Here is a 19,673-nt window from a genome sequence, read left to right on the forward strand (position 1 = left end):
GCTTCCTCTGTCTTTTCCTTTTTTCTTCTTTATTTCTTCCTTTTGTTTATTTCTGTTATCTCTTTCCTTGCTTCCTTTGTCCTTTCCTTTCCTTTGTCCTTTCCTTTCCTTTGTCCTTTCCTTCCCTTTCCCCCACAGACCCCCTGCCTTCATCCTCCTCCTCCCGCTCCTCTCCCCACATCAGCTGTTTGGCATTTACCGCCACACACCCGCCTACCTGTCGACACACAAACAGCCTTCAGTTAAAGTTGTTTGCTGCCTTTTTAACAGCTGCTGCATATCTCTGCGAGTTCTTTACTTCAGACCTTGGCTTCTTTCTCCTCAGGTGAAGACATAATTGCGTGGCTCGCCGACAGATTCCAAGTAGACCCACAAGGTGAGAGATGAGGCGGCTGTCCAAATGTACACAGAACATCAGCTGTAGGTGCCTTCTTTGTTAGAATAAAACCTGTTTTTTCAGATGTTATCACGTTAGATAATCAGTATAAAGTGGCCATGAAGCCTCCTTTTGCAGCGAGTACCAACAGAAATGCAGCGGCTGTTGAATTCCTGCTCGTCTCTCCGTCTGTTGTTCTTTAGAGGCGAGGAGTTTTGGCTCGATGCTGGTGGCGCTGGGATACATCTACCCGCTACAAGACCACAAACGCTTAGTGATCAAACCTGATGCGTCCCTGTATCGCTTCCAGGTAAACACAACACATTTCTTAACCTCAGGGTACGCTTTCCACCCAAAACACAGCCGAGGTGATGTCATTTGCAGGTCATAACAGTTTGGATGGAGCGCTCCCGTGTTTGTTGTGGCTGATTTAAAAGGTGCCCTGTGGTTACGCTGTTGTTTTGTTCTCATGAGCGGCTCCACGGTTTGTTTGTGAGGGATGCTTGTGCAGGAACACACACAGGCGATGTGATACACGATCAGTTGTTTGACTTGATGTGGCAAAAAGAAAAACATGTTCCAACAAAGGCAGTGAAGGAAAAACCTGCAAGTAAACAAGCTGAAAATATTCAGTGGAAGCAAACGCATTCAACACATGTCAGTAAATCTCAAGGGTTCACACACTGCGTTCTGGCTTGTAGTCTAGCTTTTGTTTGTTTGCAAAACGAACACCACATGTCACCTTTAAATTAAGCCGTGGACGTCCTGTAACACACTGCAACTGAAGCAGTCTTCCTCAAAAATCTAAATGAGTTTTCTATTTTTTAGAATTGATTATATTAAAGACAATTCTGATTTTATTTCAGCACATTTAAATCTCAATCCATTCTTATTATGGGCCAAAGTTTCTCTGCTTTTTCTTCAATCAAAGCTAAAAGATCGGTGGTTTTTAAAAAATGCATGCAAGTCAAGATGGCTGTTTTTTTTTAGGTATGCTCTATAGATTTAATTATATTAGCTTTTTATGATTTTTAGAAAGCCGGCTCAATGCTGCCTCTCTTTGCATAAGCACACACTAACTTCTAAAAAGATAATTAAGCCTGCAACAGATAGTTATCTTTACTATCTTCTAATCTGTGAAGAATTTCTGATTCCTGTTTTTGTTATGTGACATTTCTCAGTACCTAAAGTATCCGTCTTCTTCTTATTCTGGTGGCAGGAAACCGAGAAAACCAGCAAATTATCACATAAGAAAGGGAATGTTTGGCCGGTCGACTGGATAAAAACTACAATATTTTTTTTTTTACAACTGATCTAACGTGCAAATAAATTCAGAGTTTACTATTAAAAACTACATAAAAGGCAGAAGCAAGAGGAAAACAATCTGCTTACTGTTTTATTTTCTCGTGGAAAACCACAAATTGGTCTTGGTTTTGGTTTCCTGAGCCACAGTAAAAGAAACTCATTCAGGCGTCATGAGGTCTGCAGCAAACAAATCCAACCCACAACAACGCTTGTGATGCCATTTGTTGTTCTCAGACGCCGTATTTCTGGCCCACACAGCAGTGGCCTGTGGAGGACACAGATTACGGTGAGTGTGACTGCAGCCTGCCACATGCTTTTTGTTTTTAATCCCGTTCCCTACAATCAGTTAACACTCCTGTCTGTTTCGCCGCTGAAGCGATCTACTTGGCGAAAAGAAACATACGCAAGAAAGGAATCCTGGAGCTGCACGAGCAGGTGAGAATGAGACCGAGAGGCCCAGGAGTAATGCATTTTCCTCTGCTGGCATTTACCGAGGTGTTATTTTCTGTCCTCAGGAGCAGTACAACCGTCTTCACAAGTGGATGAATCATAAATGGGATTTCATCGTGATGCAAGCTAAAGAACAGTACAGGTAGGTGTGCGAGAAGCTCAGGGGGGCGTCGCTCAGCTTCAAGGTCGAGCAGGCGTTACGATTTGTTGTGCGATTTCAGAGCCGCCAAGGAGAGGAAGAAGCCGGACCGCGTTGTGTTCGAGTGCCAGGAGAGAGCCTACTGGGTGGTTCACAGACCTCCGGTGAGAACGCACTCACACCAAAGCTGCTTCCTTGACTAACCCCAATGCAGTAACCCAGCCAAACATACAGAAATACAGCTTCAATAACTTCCCAAATCCAAGCTTCTGTTCCTGTCTGAGGTTCTGGAGAAGGTGGTTTATGTACAACTTCTGTCTTATCTGCACAAAAACACTGAGTATGTGAAAAAAAAATCTGTTTAATATGTACGAGGTGTGTCAGAAAAGTTCCAGGACTGGTGTCACAAAAGATAGATTTCAAATCCAGACTACCAGTTTTCCCCTTCGTAGTAATCCCCCTGGAGTCTAACACACCTCCCCAGCCTTCTCTCAGCGCCACCATGCACTCCTGGAAGGATTCCTCCAGGATCCTCTGCAGCTCCGTTGTCCAGCCATCTTGATGTTGTCTTCTAAACGGGTCCCCTTGATGACCCCCTTGAGCTTGGGGAAGAGGAAACAATCCCATGGAGCCAGGTGGGGTGAGTAGGGAGGTTGCTCCAGCACGGAGATGTTCTTCTCAACCAGGAACTGTGGGATGCTCAGGGCGTTGTCATGGTGAAGCAGCCACCACTGGTCCTGACACAACTCTGCCTCTTCTGGACGAAGCAAACGCTGCAGGATCTCTTTGTAGACGTGCTGGTTGATCATCTGAAGGGGAAAACTCGTAGTTTGTAGTTTGGGTTTGAAATATATCTTTTGTGACACCAGTCCTGGAACTTTTCTGACGCACCTCGTATCGGTTGAATAAGTTCAACCCAGTCCAGCTAAAAAAGTTTCTGATTTTTTGTGACATGACTGTTGGTCGCTGTGGTGTCATCAGTGACTTCTTAGTTGCACCAAGAAATGCAGAATTTTTTGTCTTTTAACGAATCTTGTTTTTACAAATGATTCATTTTTGTAATTTTTGAAAATCAGACACTTAGAACAAAGTGATTTTTGTAAAATATAACGATTTTAAGCTTATTTGTGTTATTGAGAAGCTGAAAAGGAGACAATTCTGTGTCTACATTTGCTCTCTCTTTTACAAATGGATTTCTTTTTGCACTTTTTGTCGCTGCCTGCACTTTGGGTCACCTCAGGTTACTTCAAACGTGTAAATAAACTTGATTTATTAGCTTTAATTTCTCCTAACTTCAACCTAACCTTAAACTGAGTCTTAATTTTAAAATGTAATGATTGAGGATCGATTGAGGAGCATCTCTTTGCCCCTAGAAGGGAGTCGGCGTCGCACAATGTGACTCTGCAAACAGACTCACGTCCCCACAACACGAGCAACTCGAGCGCTCTCACACTCAGATAGTCATCAGCCGCTGCGCTGTGAACACAGGATGCGGCTTCATGTAGATGTAAGTGGACTGCCAGCAGACACAGAAGTCTGAAAATAAATTGCGTGCCACCTCAATACTTCCCAGGGTATCTCATTATCTCTACCCATGATGCCTCATTACCATTGCATGTCCAGTCGGAGGAAAAGGGCACCGGTGATTAATATTTCACGCTGCATAGGAGAACGCGGTGCAGCGGTTTGCACGTCCACGCTCATCCACGGCGTCGTGTTGTGAAGCCGGATTACAGAGCGACCGACAGGGACGACAGATTAATGACAGACCCCTGAGTTTATGTGTTAACTGGTTTATAGTAATTTGATTAGGCACTAATTGGTATATTATCCACACTTTAATGCTTTATTGCATATTCTTGAGGTCCAGACAGTCAGGATTTGAACGATTCAGGGAAAATATCTAATCATGAGTGTTTTTCAGACAGATGTTGCGACTTGGTTTTTGATTTGTTTAGTTTAAAGTCAAGCTTAGGTTCAATATCCACCATTTAATATATTGAAAGATAGCATCAAAAGCGTAAATTTATCAAATCAGCTGCTACATATTTCCTAAATTGCAGCCTTTGTGATTTTGCAGATTGCATCAAATCGATTTCACCTTAATGCATATTCCCAGAAACTGATTGATGCCCAGAAAACCTGACTGCAGATCTCTTCTTGTGTTGCCTGTTGGTTAGTTTCCTATGGTTGTAGGCGTGTGTGTGTGTTGCTGCTTAATGAGACTTTTGTTTGACAGCTGCTGGCAAAAAGTTCCCTTCAGTGGGAAACAACTCCAGTATAATAGTCAATACTGGAGCATAATGCCACAGCAGAGTCATGACCGGACAATAGTTCAGCAACTTCTGTCTGAAGTTTGCTGCATCTGCCGTCATGAGCTCCCAGAAGAATTAAAGCAAAGCTGAGTGTGTTTAATTAAACAGGAGCGCTTCTCAACGCTAATGAATTTAAGTTTCAAAGGGTAGATTTTGCCGTTTTGTGCCGAAATATCGAGTAAATACTAGAAGAAGCATCAGTGTGTGTCCTGGTTAAAGAAGCAGCTTACAGACGGCTAATTAGTGACCGTTACGGATGCCGTAGGTGCATTTTTGAGTCCCGCTCATCCACACTGTAGGAAGTTGTAACATTGGATTATTTCAGCCACTGATTCAGGATCGATTCCTTAGATTTATCATGTACGCAACCCCAGAAATCGGAATAATTGTTTATGAGACACATGGGCCTTATTTTGCTCATAATGTATCTTCTAACATATAAAAAGCATCACATGGATGTATGGTAACAAGGTGATGATGAAAAAGAAGATGATTTTCACACGTCACATTGTTAGTTTTCCATTTTTGTCCTCAAAAATTGTTCACATTTATCTCAAGTAGGAACATTTCCATTAATTTTCCCTCCAGAATGACAAATGTTGTTTCATTAAGAGGGTTTCTGAACCTGCAGCAGCGATGAGCGACAAAAAGACCCTGAAACTCTTTTGTCAGACTGTTTTTGCACTATCGTGGTTGTTTCTGAATGCGATGATTTTATCTTCACCTATTGGAAGCTTGAATATTAATCTTTACGCAGCATCTGAAGTAAAATCTTGATCTAAATCACACTTTTTTGCCCGTTTAAGACTCACTAACCACATTTAAAGCCAGCTTTGTGTTTCAGTTACAGATTTATTCATGTGAGTGTGGTTTCAAGTGAACACATATTTAAAGCCTCTGATGGAAACAATAATGATGCATGACGTCCACGAGTGCGTTTTGCTCATTGCTGGCCGCTCTCATGGCCCAGAGAAGTGCTGCACATCATCAGCCGATGATTAGCATTATAAAACAGCCCTCTGCTTTAATTAATTAGCCCTTTGGTAAACACGCGTTGTGTAATGTGTGGTTTTTGTCGGTGGGTTTGCAGCCGGGGACGGTGAGCGGCATGGACTACGGGCTGGAGCGACGGATAGATCCCAACGCAGACGAGGTAACAGGTGAGGCCCTGCGTGACCCGTATGAACATAATTCCTCTCAATCAGCTTATATTCAATAAGAGGCTTTAATGCATGGATGCAGATACCTGCTTTCTCTCTCTCTGTTTCACGTCTGCGGTTTCTTCTGTTAACATTAATCTCTCCTTCTTCTCTTCTCTCCTGCAGGCATTCCCCATGACTCTGCTTTTGTATCCAGACTTTTAAATTGGTTATAAACCCCAACACACACACACACACACACACAAATACACACACCTTCATGTTTGTACCTGACACGTTTCTTATCAGACCTCCATAGTGTCTGCTGCCTCGTTAGTTCTGCTGCAAGAACAAGTAATGATTTGCCAAAGAAGAGGAGTGCAGGAAATATAAAAGACAATAACTTTAGTTTTTTCTGCATCATTTTTTAAAAATGTTGTTCCATCATAAGTGCAGAAAAGTTAAAGGAAATCTGTGTTGAACTGGTACTTTTTTTTAACCCTCTGAACTCCAAGCAGGTTCTGAGATGTTTTGTCACATTTTTGCTCACTGTTGGCTTATTTATCACATAAATATTAAAGTCCTGCATCTCCATGGAAACAGCACAAGCGGGGATAGAAGTAGAGAGAACTCATAATGAAACCTTAAATCCTTAAAAAAAAAAAATTAAAAAAAAAATCCTGATTTATTTATTTTATAAAAATTGGGGAAAGAACTGAAATCAACTTGCACAACATTTTCTTGCTGCCTCCAGATGTTATTGATACTGTGGACATGACTCTACACTCTATAGATATTTAACTACTTATGTATTTAGGTAGTTTCCACACTTGCCTATTTTCTGTTTTGTGTAAACATGGCCAGCAGTTCAACCTGTTGGTCCCAGTGGTGTCACGAATGGCTTCTCAGTTGCATCATAGATTGCAGAAATAAATAATATTTTTTACTAAATCTGGATTTTGCAAGGAGCTGCAAGGTGACTCGGTGGTTAGCACCGCCGGTTTGAATCCCAGTGAGGACACCCGGGATCTTTCTGTGTGGAGTCTCCATGTTCTCCCCGTGCAGCGTGGGTTCTCTCCGGGTTCTCCGGCTTCCTCCCACAGTCCAGAAACATGTTGAGGTTAATTGGTGATTGTAAATTGTCCGTAGGTGTGAATGTGAGTGTGCTTGGTTGTCTGTCTCTAAGTGTAGCCCTGTGATAGACTGGTTACCTGTCCAGGTGAACCTGCCTTCACCCTGAGTCAGCTGGGATAGACTCCAGCCCCCCATGACCCTAGTGGGGGAGGTGCATAGATGATGGATGGATGGATATTTGCAAACAGTTTATTTTTGGCATTTTAAAAAAAAAATGAGACATGCAGAATAAGGTTTGATTTTTTTGTGGAACAGTCACAATTTTAAGCTTAGATTTGATCCACGAGTAGCTTCAGGACCACTGGAAAGTTGAAAAGGAGATGATTCATTCGGTTTCTTTATGGCTTCTGATTGTGAAAAAGATAACACGTCCTTCAAATCTGCTCGTCGGTTTTCAGTTCAGAGAGTTCAGACTCTGTTTTGAAAAAATAATCCCCAAAAGATAAAAGCTCATACGTGCACACACACACTCACGTTTACATGTATTTTTATATATAATGATGTGATGTGGTGTGTAATCTGTATTAATGTATACATATATATGTTTTCACAGACAAAAACGCCCGACTTCTACGAGAGAATCGTAAGTGAGCTTTTTCTTTTTCTGCAGTTCGCTCCTCCTTTGACTTCTATTATGTGGTTTCATTCATCGACTGACAGCTGCACATTGTTCTGGCTGTCGCGTCTCCTCTGCTTCCCTGCAGATGATCTTCACGCAGCAGTCCATCATGAGGCCCAGAGTGAAGTCGTCCGTGTCCATCGGAGCGTAAGACGTCGCCTCGTATCTGTGACAAACCTCAGACTGGCTGCATCATGAAGCGAATGTCTGAAAGTAGCATAAACACACACGTCGGTTTCGGTTTATCTCCACCGTATGATGTGCAAACGTAGGACTGGTAGAAGTCCTGCACAAGAGATTTGATTAAAAATTATATTCAATCAGGAATGTAGTTAGAGTAAGAAAGCAAATGTGGCGTCACTAAAGCTCTACAATGGTCAGTAAGTGTTGTTTTCGAAAACATAGAACCGAATAATGTTAGTTTGTGGAATGATCTGGATTCACTACAAATGCATTGAACATGTCGACTCAGGGATGAGCAGTATTTCTTGATTTATATGTGAATTTCCATAATTTTACTAAAATCGTACATCTGCCACATTCAAATCTTCCTGTTGCACCCCGACTCATAAAAGCAGGTGGTTCAGTGAAGCCATTTATTGCTTTATGACATAATTAACAAAGAAGAAAGGTGATAACACTGCAAAGAAAACAACAGGGCTGTGGGGTGCTGCTCAATCAAAGAACCAAGTCAAAGCAAACAAACTGCAGAAACTAGCAAAGTCAAGATAACAGCTAAACTTTTCAGACAAACTAAAAGACGAGGTAGCAACACCCCGGGTAAGAAAAGAAAATAACAAACGGATGCAAATGAAAAGAATAAGCGAAACAAATAAGTGCCCCAAAACCCATACAAGCTACTGGTGACCATTTCTCAGCAGCTATAAGTAACTCAGACCTTAAAGCCAACCAGACTGTGTGCTGAGCTGCAGGTTTAAAGCCCAGGTGTGCTGATTGCTGCAGTTTGATTGGAGGAGGGAACTGGGTGGTGGCCCAATCAGGCGGGGAGAAGGACGAGGGCTGGAAAGCAGGTCTAATCAGCCCAGATGACGGCCAGGTGGGGTCTGGAGCTGCTCCCCAGCCAGCTGTAAAAAGCCATCTTCCCACATGGAGGCTATAAAAGTCCACCACAGGGGACAGCTTTAATCAGGAATGTGGCCCGGGTTTCCACAGATTCACTAAACTCTTTTACATTTTCTTAGAATCATACCAAAATATAATGAGTATGAGTATCTCCACCGGCTGATGGAGGATTGCTAGAAGTCACAGGAGACATTTTTAACTCAGGGATGTCCAATAGACACACAAAAGTCCACAAATTTACTGCACTCATTTACATTTTCTGCCAATTTTACTTACAAATAAAAACCAGAGACGATCATCCAGTGTTTAGTCTCATCACTGGTGCATCATTGGTTCATTCATGGGAGATGACATGATGCCAGTTAGCTCACACACTGGAGGGAACTTTTATAAACCACCTGTGGCTGCTTTTAATGAAGAGACTCCAGATATCACAGACGGTGAATTCTTTCTTCCTCTTCCTTGCAGACTGGTGAAATACTGCACCACCTACAACAGCCACGACCCTTTCCTCTCCAAGTGTCTTCCCAGCAACCCCTGGCTCACCGACGACGTCACGTTGTGGTCCCTGAACAGGCTCTAGTGAGTCAGCGGAGCGTTGTGCACGTCGTGAGCGGACGGCGCTTCAAATATCTCGCTGATTTTGACGATTTTCTTCCTGGTTTTAATAGTGTGGACGTCCCGACTAAGATGCGAGTGGAGAGGTGGACGTTCAGCTTCGGAGAGCTGCTCTCAGACCCCATAGGACGAGATGGTTTTAGGCTCTTCCTGAAGAAAGAATTCAGCAGTAAGATTTAGTTAGATTTAGCACCACTAATGCGTTATTGTTGCAAACGTGCTGCCCTGTAAGTTAATTTTTTAGCCACCAGAAGAGCCTGAGAACGGTGCAGTGACTGTGTTTTCTTCTGCATTGTTTCCTCTTTGATTCTGACCCCACTTAGGTGAGAACTTGGCATTCTGGGAAAGTTGTGAGGACCTGAAGTGGGGCGCTGCTGCCACGATGAAAGAGAAAGCTCAGCAGATCTACAAGTAATGCGTTCATTTCTTCTCTTTACACTAAATATTTGTTTTTTCTGATGAATATTGACAGCAGTGGAGGGTGAACATAGAGTAATAGAGAAACAGAAAAGCAATCAGCAAACTGGTTTAAATATAATTATAATAAAAAAACAAACAAACATCCAATGCTGCAATTTCTCAGCTTTGAGGATTTACTGCTTTATATCACTTTGACTGTAAATTACATGTTGGTCAGACAAAACCAGACATTTTTCCCAAATTTTTTCAACCCTCAGACGTCACTTTAAAAAATCATACAAAAGGTTCTTAAGGGCAAAAACGCCTGCATCAAAAATAGTGCCATGAAAGTGTTAGATCTTAATGTTATTTTCCACTATTTTTTTGAACCAACATCAGCCTTGATCATAAATTCCAAATATTATATTTATATAAAATAATATCATCCAGGATTTTAACCTCTTAAATGAAGTTTGTTTACATTATGTTGTTTGTAAGTGAATGAAGCATAAATAATGAATTATTCTCCTTAGAATAAATGCTAATAGGATTGTCTTTTTTAATAAACACAGTCTGGAATATTTCATTAATTACCAACAACACTGATTGTGATGCACAATTATTTTAGTATCAGATTTTAAAAACATATCATGCTTCAGACCTTAAAGACAAAAGTATCTGCATCATGAACACGACTGTTGGCTGCCCTGGACAGTTTTCAGCCGTGTCGATGTTTTGCTCTAAACTAAGGACAGACTAAACATTTTCTGAGTGACTTCAGTTCAATGTTTAAGCGTCTCCTCTTTGTTAATCCCATTATTTTAACCCCAGGACCTTCCTGGCTCGCGGTGCTCCGCGGTGGATCAACATCGATGGAAAGACGATGGAGATCACAGTGAGCGGCCTGAGACACCCGCACAGATACGTGCTGGACGCAGCCCAGACTCACATCTACATGCTCATGAAGAAGGTCAGTGAACGCACCAGGAGGGGGCTTCAATCACTGGAGAACTCTGTTGTTAAATGTCTCGCTCTGATTGGAATAACTTCTCTGTTAATTTATCTGAGAAAAGAGACACAAAACTAACTGAAGTGAGAAATGGATTCATAATGAGGTTTTACATGTTTTGCAGGACAAGTACGGCCGCTACATCAAGTCTCCAGTGTTCAAGGACACGATGAAGAAGGCCATCGCTCCAGAGGAGCACAAGTTCACGTAAGAGGCGGCTTTTGCATTTAATTAATGGCACTTTTTTGGCAGTTGAACTCTTTTCAACTGGTAAAACTGGGAAAAACTTGACAATGTCAGTCTAAATTGGATGAGCTTATCTGGTAAAGCACACTATGATAAATGAGGAAAAGAAAGTGTTTTAGTCAAAGCAAAGATTGACGAAGTTTCTCATCTCTCAGACCGAAACAACCACATCCATCACAATACTGGTTTTAAATTCCACCTTGTCTTTCCCTCCTGGTTCTTTCCTCCCTTTTCCATTTCCCCTGCGACTCTCTCTTAATTCTTCTCCGTCCTTCCTCTTTGTGTTCTGTCGTCTCAGTGACGCCCAGTTGGAGCAGAACGCGAGGAACCGACGGCCCAGTCTCAGCCCCATCATCCTCCGGCAGCAGGAGGAGGAGCAGAGAGCCAAGATGGCCGCCAGCGCCCCCGTCGACATCACGCAGGTCATGAGCAAACTGAGCCAGCAGGGCAAGGAGGGCAAGGAGGTGCCTCCCCGTCGGCCCTCCAAATAACAACCTGATGTTCAGTCATGTACCAGCCAGGATTAGGATTAGCTCACTTTTGTTGTTAAACATTTTGGTGTAGTTTATTTCCTAATATTTATTCTTTAGTGTAAATTTAAAGCTGCTACAATCAATATTTTCCAAAAACTCTGAACTAGTGGTTGTTTCTGCCTCTAAATGCAGACTAAAACCTAATCCTTTATTAGTGCTGCAGAAAGTGCAAGAAATGTACCTTAAAAATGGAAAGTGTTTAGGAACGGGCACGTGCAATAGTGAACATACACGTGGAATTTAGCTGTAGCGTTAGAAGTGTTAAAAATGTAAAGAAAAACTCATATATTAGACAGTAAGTTGCAAAAATATCGCAAATTTCCCACTTGTGGCGTCTAGTTATGCAACACAGTTTTGGTTTTGAGATCACAGACACTTTATGGTTATTTTGCTAGAAACTAAACTGAATATCTGGCGTCTCAGTGATGCTTATCTCTGTCTGTGATTTGGGCGAGCTGAGCCTTTAATCACACGTCCACACACGAGTCTGATCCATGCAGTTTGTCCTCATCTGGTTCATTTCTGTCCATACGAGCTGTAACCGTCTGTCATTTGTTTCTCATATCACATGTGTTGTTGTGTCCGTCTCGGCTCATTCAGTGTTCTGTAGTTCTCTGTTTTCTTTGTCATCACTCATGAGCGAATAAAACGAAACCACCTCATGTTGTTGTGTTTGTCTTATGTTGTCATTTATTCACCGATCATCACTATACACAATGCTCTTTTTCTTTCTTTCTTTCTTTTTTTCTTTCTTTCTTTCTTTCAAAACATCCGCCATTCTTACGAACTCCCTACTAACGGATGGGAAATAAATCACACTTTTGTTACTTGATTAATTTTTAAAGCTACCTTTCAACCAAAAATGCAAAATATCGGACGCTTTCAGTTTCCTAAATGTGAGCATTTGCTGCTCTTGTGAACACGTGATCTTACACCTTGTGAATTAAATGATTAATCGTTCATTTAAAAAGACGATAGTTGAAATCTAGAACATATCTTGCCATTAGAGCATCTATTGGTCTTTAAAATGCATTATAACACCTGGTCATGTATTTTCCTGTGGTTTGTTCGTATTGGTTTGTGTGACTATAAATGTTTAGTTTAACTTTAAGTGGATATTTGTTTTATGTAGAGTAAAGAAACGCATCATATGCATCAACTTTAGTGTCACATCACCACATATGAGTTCACTTTATTGAACTTTAGATGCCCCGTTAAAGGAGGAAACAGGGAAAAGCTTCATAGTTTTGGCAAATTCTCATTCATGAGGCCTTCAGGTCGCCTCTTTGCTGTCCAGCTTCTTTAACACGGTGTTGTTTCCTCTGAGCTGCTACTCGGTTGCCCTACAGAACATTTTAATATCACAAGTAAACACGGCTTTTATTTACCTTTGAGCAGACGATGAGCTTTTGTGGCAGCTTTATGATGACCCACAATATTCATTTTCCGTGGTTGCACAAATCCACATCCATATTTCTGTCACATGCTGCTATAATGAGGTTTATTTAATCTCTCGTTAAGTCCATTAACAGAATAGTTTTGTGTGCAGGGAACCTATTGCTGGAGTGACTCTGTCCATGGATGCCCTCTGACTGTGTTTCATGCCCTCTGACCTCACAGCTGTGCCGCTTCACCACTCCAGTCCCTCACCTGGCCGTCTACTCTGGCATCACCGACTCCCCCTCCGCCACAGCCTCGCCCTCTCTCCCCTTCCTGGCCCACACCCCGGCCTGCCCGTCCCCCATCAGCGTGGCCTTAGACAGCAACTCGGCCTCCGAGCGGCGAGGGGAAGCCAGCGAGGGGGGAGCCGAGGGGAACCACGAGGCCCGAGGCCCCGCCAGAGGGAGCGTGTCCAAGTCTCGCGTGGCTCTTTCCCTGCGTCGCCTGCTGAAGCGCGGCTGCACCCCGTCCACCATGTTCGCCAGCCTGTCGCCCAAATGTCACTCAGCTGCCGGGACAAGTAGCCGAATTCAGCCAATCAGCCCGGACGAACCCAGTCAGGCTCCGCCCAGAAGGATTGGCAAGTAAGTGGGAGACAAAGGTCCGGTCTCAGCCTCCACCATGAGGCCTGAACCCTCACTGATTTCACTGACATCACAGCTGTAGTGAGTGAATTTGTGGAGGGAGCCATCAAAAACAAATGAGTTCCGACTCATGTTCCATTCACGGTTTAATCAGCTGTTCGGTTGTTCACTCCCCGTATTGCAGAGTTTATGCATTTTGGCAAGCTACCAAAAGTCAGGCAACCCAAACACATCTGTAAACCCCATCCAGATGTTTGACTGAAAACACCAAGAACTCTACAAAAGTACAATAAACAGCGACAACAGTGATGCTGCCACTGGCTTCTTGTGGCTTTCTTCCCTACACCGTCCATGCTTGGTTTGGCCAGTAGGCAGCACCACATTTATAATTCATCAATTTTTCTATGAACTGGCTCCTCAGAAGAGTCACAGAAAAGGCATCAGCATATCCTCATGCACCTTTTGGCCACTTGATGAACAGCGTGTTCGGTGGACACCAGACACTGCAGCTCATCACAAACACAACAAGCCTATAGTAAAGCATGGAGGTGGCAGCATCATGATGCTTCTCAGCAGCAGCAGCCCTAGAAGGCTTGTAATCCAGAGGGTGAAACGAATGCAGCAAAGTGTGGACAAACTCTGGAGGGCAACTTGATGCTGTCTGTAAGATAAGAATCTTCACGTCATGATGCTGCCACCACCGTGCTTCACAGTGGGGATGGCGTGTTTGTAGATGAGCATAAATGAAGTCCACCAAAATACCAAGCTGATGTCAGTGGCTCGAGCAATTTTAGCCTAAAACTGAAGCAGCTTTAAAAGGGGCCACACTTCCTATAAAATTGATGTATTTTTATATTCAAATACGAAAGATCAGAGTAGAAAGCTAACAAATAACAAATATCGTCACTATCTCATGTCTTGAAGCCTGCTGAGTGTCTTATCAGGTCCTTTCTGCTGCGCTTGTCAGTTTTTTCCAGATTAAAGTGGATATCCCCCCAGAGTGCCGCATCTATCCCATAGAGTCCGAGGACGAGGACGAGGAGAGCAGGGCTGCCTCTCGGGGAGGAGTAGGAGCCAAAGAGATCATCTGTCCCTGGGAGAGCCTCACGCCACACAACGGGACGGGCTAACAGTCTGGATCCACAGTCCAAGTATGAAACAATGGGACCAGGCCACAATATAGAACACAAACAACTTAAGGACACACACAAAGCACTCAATCTGGGATTTATCAACTCGTTGTGTCCTTAAGGGAAAGGTTTTGAGTATCAGACACCTGACTGACTGTTGGCTTAAAAGGTCCAAGTGTCACATCTGTTGCAGCATAATCCTCCTCTGCTCTGCACGCTCAAGATTTCCAAAACAGTTTATCCAAAATATGGCTCAATACGCAGTGTTTATCCACAGCTGTTTACAGCTGTTACGCGCTCCTACACAGGGCAGCAACCCAGGATTGTAGAAACACTGGGGTCATGAGTCCTAATTCTTCCAGTGCAGCTCCTCCTCTCAAAGGAATGCAAGCATTTTATTTATTAATTTAACTGTTCAATGGGGTTTTCTTTCAATTCTGCATGCCGATGATGGCCTAGAGTGTGTTTAAAAGCCCACCATGAGTAATTTGAATGTAATTTTAGAATGTAAACTCCTACTCAAGTCATTAAAACCCCCAGATTCCCAGAAACACACTAAACACACAAGTCCGGACCTTTTCACGCCAACACACCGAGAATGTTTGACGCTCAAAACGTAGGTTATTGGTGGAATGTTCCTCCAACTGCAGCCTTATGATCACAAATCCTTACCGACGCGAGCACCAGCTGAGCCCAGCGGTTGGGCCGGAGAGGTTGGGTTTTGACAGGGGCCACTCCACAAGAGGACGGCGGGGTGCACGAAAGTTCAAGTGCTTTGAGTGACTTGAGCTGTAGCTTCTCACATTCAAACCTCACCGTGAATCCGCTAGTGAGCTGCAGCGGCGACGGACGGCGGCCTTATTCACCGCCACACACCTGACACATTCTGCTGTTACTGATTTGGTTTCTTCAAGGCAGGCATGGACGCTGACTTTTACCTGGACAGAAATGCACCAACTATTTTTGCCAAGGTGCACAATCAAAAGCAGTTAAAACGCCAACATGTTTACATCCCAGAGAGCGACGAGCCAAAGCTGGTCTGCTCGTGTACATGAGGACAGATATTGTATTTACATATTTATTGAAGTAGAGAAGTGTTCTTGTGCTGCCAAATAGACTTAGATGCCTCATCCTCACTTCACTTACCTCTTGCACACACTATGTGAACCCACTGAACAGATTCAGGGGAAACGAGAGCACACGAACGGCTTGTTGACTATTTTTGCAGCTCCGCTCCTATCAGCCGAATGCTCTCCATGCAGGAGGAGTTGGTGGAGTTAAGGAGGGGGGGAACCTGGCTGATGGTTTTGTATTTGGCGCCACTGCTGTTTTGTACACTGTGTGTAGCTGTTGTGTACCGACCACTACCCTGAGCGAGGTGTTTCGTCTCCTCGTTGGGGGGTGGGGAGACGCTACGACATGAACTAACTGTCAGAATGTATTCTCTTTACCATGTTTACAGATGCAAGAATGTGAAAAATACCTTAAACTTGTTGTATTTGATTTGTACATTCCATGGCTTGTGTCAAGTGCCTCAATAAATGATTGTATTTACAAGAAAGGTTCGTCTTGCATTTGGGTGAATGAATCCTTTAGATGGTTTATTATTTAGCTCGAGTGTTTTTGCTAAACATTATTTCCAGCCTCAGTAAATGGTGATGATCAGTCGGTAATGAAGGAAATGAAGTACAAAAAAAAGGAAAAATCTGGCAGAAATGGTGGAAAACTGTAAAAAAAAAACCTAAACATTGACAAATATCTGTAAAACAAGGATATTTTTTAGGCGATTTAAATGCCGCTGCAAGGTGGTTCAGTGGTTAGCACTGTTGCCTCACTAGAAGGTCGCCGAGGACACCCAGGATCTTTCTGCGTGGAGTCTCCATGTTCTCCCCGTGCAGCGTGGGTTCTCTCCGGGTTCTCCAGCTTCCTCCCACAGTCCAAAAACATGTTGAGGTTAATTGGTGATTCTAAATTGTCCGTAGGTGTGAATGTGAGTGTGCTTGGTTGTCTGTCTCTAAGTGTAGCCCTGTGATAGACTGGTTACCTGTCCATGTGAACCTGCCTTCATCCTGAGTCAGCTGGGATAGACTCCAGCCCCCTGTGACCCTAGTGAGGATTAAGGTGTGTAGATAATGGATGGATGGATAGTTTCAAGCACATAGGGGGCATTGGATTGGCTTCGTTTGAGCAAATAGACCGGACAGTCTTCGGAGTTGGAGGAAGGTCGGATAAAGGATTCGGTGGTGTTAAGGTAGGATGGCGGTACGGATTGAACGGGTGGAGGTTGTAATGAACTCTGCAGAGAAACACAGAGGCAAGGATGTAATACGTTGGAACGTGTAGGACGACAGATGTTAGTGGAAAATGACCATAATTAATAAAACATGCTGCAGAGGTATCAGGGGTATTCTGAGGCCCAGATGGAGGTGAGCCATAGGAGATGGAGCTTTATCCATCCATCTATTATCTATACAGCGCCTAATCCGCTGTAGGGTCACGGGGGAGTTGGAAGCCTGTTCCAGCTGACTGGGGATGAGGTTGGGATAAGGGTCAGGGTCAGAGGATGAGTTGTGACAATGCAGGAGAAGGACAACCTCCACCCATACAGTGTGGCTCCTCAAAGGTACCGAGGGCCGGGCCAGCGTCATGGTGGGTCAGGAGGTCAAGGGCTGGGCCGCTGGTTTATCACCAGACTATGTTATGGGAGGACAGGAGAGGGAGGGTCTGTCATAAAACAATATAAGTGCTCATGAGGTCATCCTCAAAGGCGAGAGAAGAAGGAAGAGAAAACATGCCAATGAGGTAAACGCTTAAAAAATATAAAAAACAACCCCCACAGGAATAAATTTACATTTTGAAATGCAGTATTTTTTCCTAAACGCTGTCTGTCCAGCTCCCTCAGGAAGTGGTGGCGTCCCATCTACATGTGCAGAACTGTTAGAAAGGCTCCTAATGGTTACCAAAGACACAATCAATAAATCAATAAATCAATGATCTGATGTGATATGAAATCATTTAGCAACCAGAGAGCAAACCAATGCTTTTACTTTAATACTTTAACTACATTTGACTGCTAACATGTTTTCTCTTTTACTATCGTAGGACTTTTCTGTGTAGTAGAGTAGTTTATATTGCTCAGAGATGGCAAAAGTACTCACATTCTTTACTTAAATAGACGTAGAGATACTTGGTAAAAAAAAGGCTCTGGTAAAAGTAGAAATCCTGATTCAACTTCTTTAGTCAAGTAAAAGTAAAAAAATACAGGGTTAGAAATTTACTTAAGTACAAAAGTAAAAATGAGTTTTTAGTTTTGATGATACATGATGCCTCTTTTGATGACTAATAAAGTTTTAAGCACACAAACAGGATTGTTTTCATCCTTTAAGAAGCTGCACAGTGCTGCTACAGAGAAACACATCACTGGACAGTTTTCCTTTTCAGCAACATGATGAACATTATAATCAACATGGAAACACTCATCCTTCAAGACTACCAACATCTTTAATTGAGCCTCAGCAGAAGCTGGTTCTCAACGTTTTGCCCTTTTAGGTCTGAAAATCAGTCCTGCAGTGATAAAAAGCCTCTGGCAGGCATCTGAGGCAGGCAGGGTTGTGTTGAGCTTCAGTGACAAATCACACACCGCTGGGAAAGATGAAGACGTTTGTTGTTACGTCTTTTACGTCGTCATCCGCGGAGGTTGAAACAAGGAACGAGCCAGTTTTGAGACTGTAAGGAGTAGAAAGTCCAGATGTTTGTGTTCAGATGTAGGAAGTAAAAGTAAAAAGTCGTCAGAAGAATTAATACTCAAGTAAAGTACGGATACCTGCAACATATACTGAAGTACAGTAAAGAAGTATTTGTACAGGACTGTGATTTTTGTAGCTAATTTGATAAAGTTTTTATTATAGACAACTGATCGTGTTTCTTTTTATTCTTCTTGTATATTTTGAAGTATTTGTACTTCGTTACTTCCCACCTCTGTATATCGTTAGTTTGATTAAGAGAATAATCTGAATCCTTCTTCTGCTACTAAACGACTACGACTAAATGAAATTGTAGAATTGTAGAAGTAAATCCTTCTTCTGCTGCTGCTGGTGGTGGCAGAGTTTCGCCACTAGGTGGTGATATAGCAGCACTTTATCACAAGCTTGTGTCTGAGGAGAATTCATCCAGATGTGTTCTTTCACAGAAGCCTAAACATCAACACGATACTAACAGCGTTTTAACACATGTTCTCATTACTTTTACTCATGTGAGAGGTGATCAAACAGACTCTATACAGATGTTTGCTCAGAAGCAGCTCCGTGACATCTGATCTCCACGACACCATGTAGGTCAAAGTGTTGGTGAAGGTGCACATGGACACACATCCGTCTCGTTCTTCTTGTAAACATGCCGTCCCACGTCTCCTCCGGCTGCTCCGGAGGAACGCAGAATTGCCGAGGTTACTGAACTGAAGCCGGAGCAGCGCTTTGATCTGTCTCCGTGTTTTTCGGCGTCTCTGAACAGAACCATCGGATCGCTGTCTCACAACACCCACAGTGGGACGCTCACACGCAGTCCATTCATACATTAGCTTATCAAGAAGGAGGGAATTTATTCAACGCGCTTAACATTCGTCTGAGGTGTGCATATATTAAAATACATTTGTGTGGAAGCTCCTTTTAATGAAGCCCTTGGAGTTTGGCGTTACAACCGAGCGGTCCATACATCAGACGCAGCCTAAATCGTGGCTCGGTGCTGTTTTTAACCGGTTTTTCTGGCCTCAGTTTGAGGACGTTTGTGCATATTGTTCGTTTTCTGTTTGGTGTCTCTGATTTCCCTGTTTTTAGTATTTTATTTGTTGCTTTGTTTTGTTCTTTGTGCTTCATTTTAATCAGATTTTGATGGAAATATCCGGCGTCGTCCCTCTTTTATCTGCTCTCAGCGCTGAATCAAGGTCAGCATTTTTTGGCCCTTTTTTTTGACAAGAATTTGCAAATTTGCTTTCATATTGAAGAGAAGTGAGTGATGCCAGTTAATTAAAACTCTAAACTGTGAGCGATTGCCTATATTCACCAGTTCTGAGTAAGTATTCAGTGGAGTGAGCCGGTGTGAAAAGGTCTCAATCAGCCGCACACATCTGGAAACTGCAATTTGACAATTTTCCTTCTT

At 43.0% G+C, this 19,673-nt stretch overlaps 1 protein-coding gene across 1 annotated transcript in view; it reads left to right on the forward strand.

Annotated features, from left to right (window-relative positions):
• Positions 1–14,519, forward strand: part of LOC103352804 (regulator of G-protein signaling 9-like) — a 17,502-nt gene extending 2,983 nt beyond the window's left edge. Inside the window, exons 3-19 of the mRNA XM_008275464.1 lie at positions 326–376; positions 580–686; positions 1,916–1,967; positions 2,058–2,116; positions 2,197–2,273; positions 2,353–2,434; positions 5,676–5,738; positions 7,412–7,441; positions 7,563–7,624; positions 9,029–9,142; positions 9,232–9,347; positions 9,502–9,589; positions 10,409–10,547; positions 10,711–10,793; positions 11,131–11,254; positions 12,986–13,389; positions 14,357–14,519. Coding sequence (XP_008273686.1) covers positions 326–376; positions 580–686; positions 1,916–1,967; positions 2,058–2,116; positions 2,197–2,273; positions 2,353–2,434; positions 5,676–5,738; positions 7,412–7,441; positions 7,563–7,624; positions 9,029–9,142; positions 9,232–9,347; positions 9,502–9,589; positions 10,409–10,547; positions 10,711–10,793; positions 11,131–11,254; positions 12,986–13,389; positions 14,357–14,519 — 1,814 coding nt within the window. The remainder of the gene's footprint in view (positions 1–325; positions 377–579; positions 687–1,915; positions 1,968–2,057; positions 2,117–2,196; positions 2,274–2,352; positions 2,435–5,675; positions 5,739–7,411; positions 7,442–7,562; positions 7,625–9,028; positions 9,143–9,231; positions 9,348–9,501; positions 9,590–10,408; positions 10,548–10,710; positions 10,794–11,130; positions 11,255–12,985; positions 13,390–14,356) is intronic.
• The last annotated feature ends 5,154 nt before the right edge of the window (positions 14,520–19,673 follow it).

This window comes from Stegastes partitus, unplaced genomic scaffold (assembly GCF_000690725.1).
Source record: "Stegastes partitus isolate 25-593 unplaced genomic scaffold, Stegastes_partitus-1.0.2 Scaffold52, whole genome shotgun sequence".
Lineage (NCBI taxonomy): Eukaryota > Metazoa > Chordata > Actinopteri > Pomacentridae > Stegastes > Stegastes partitus.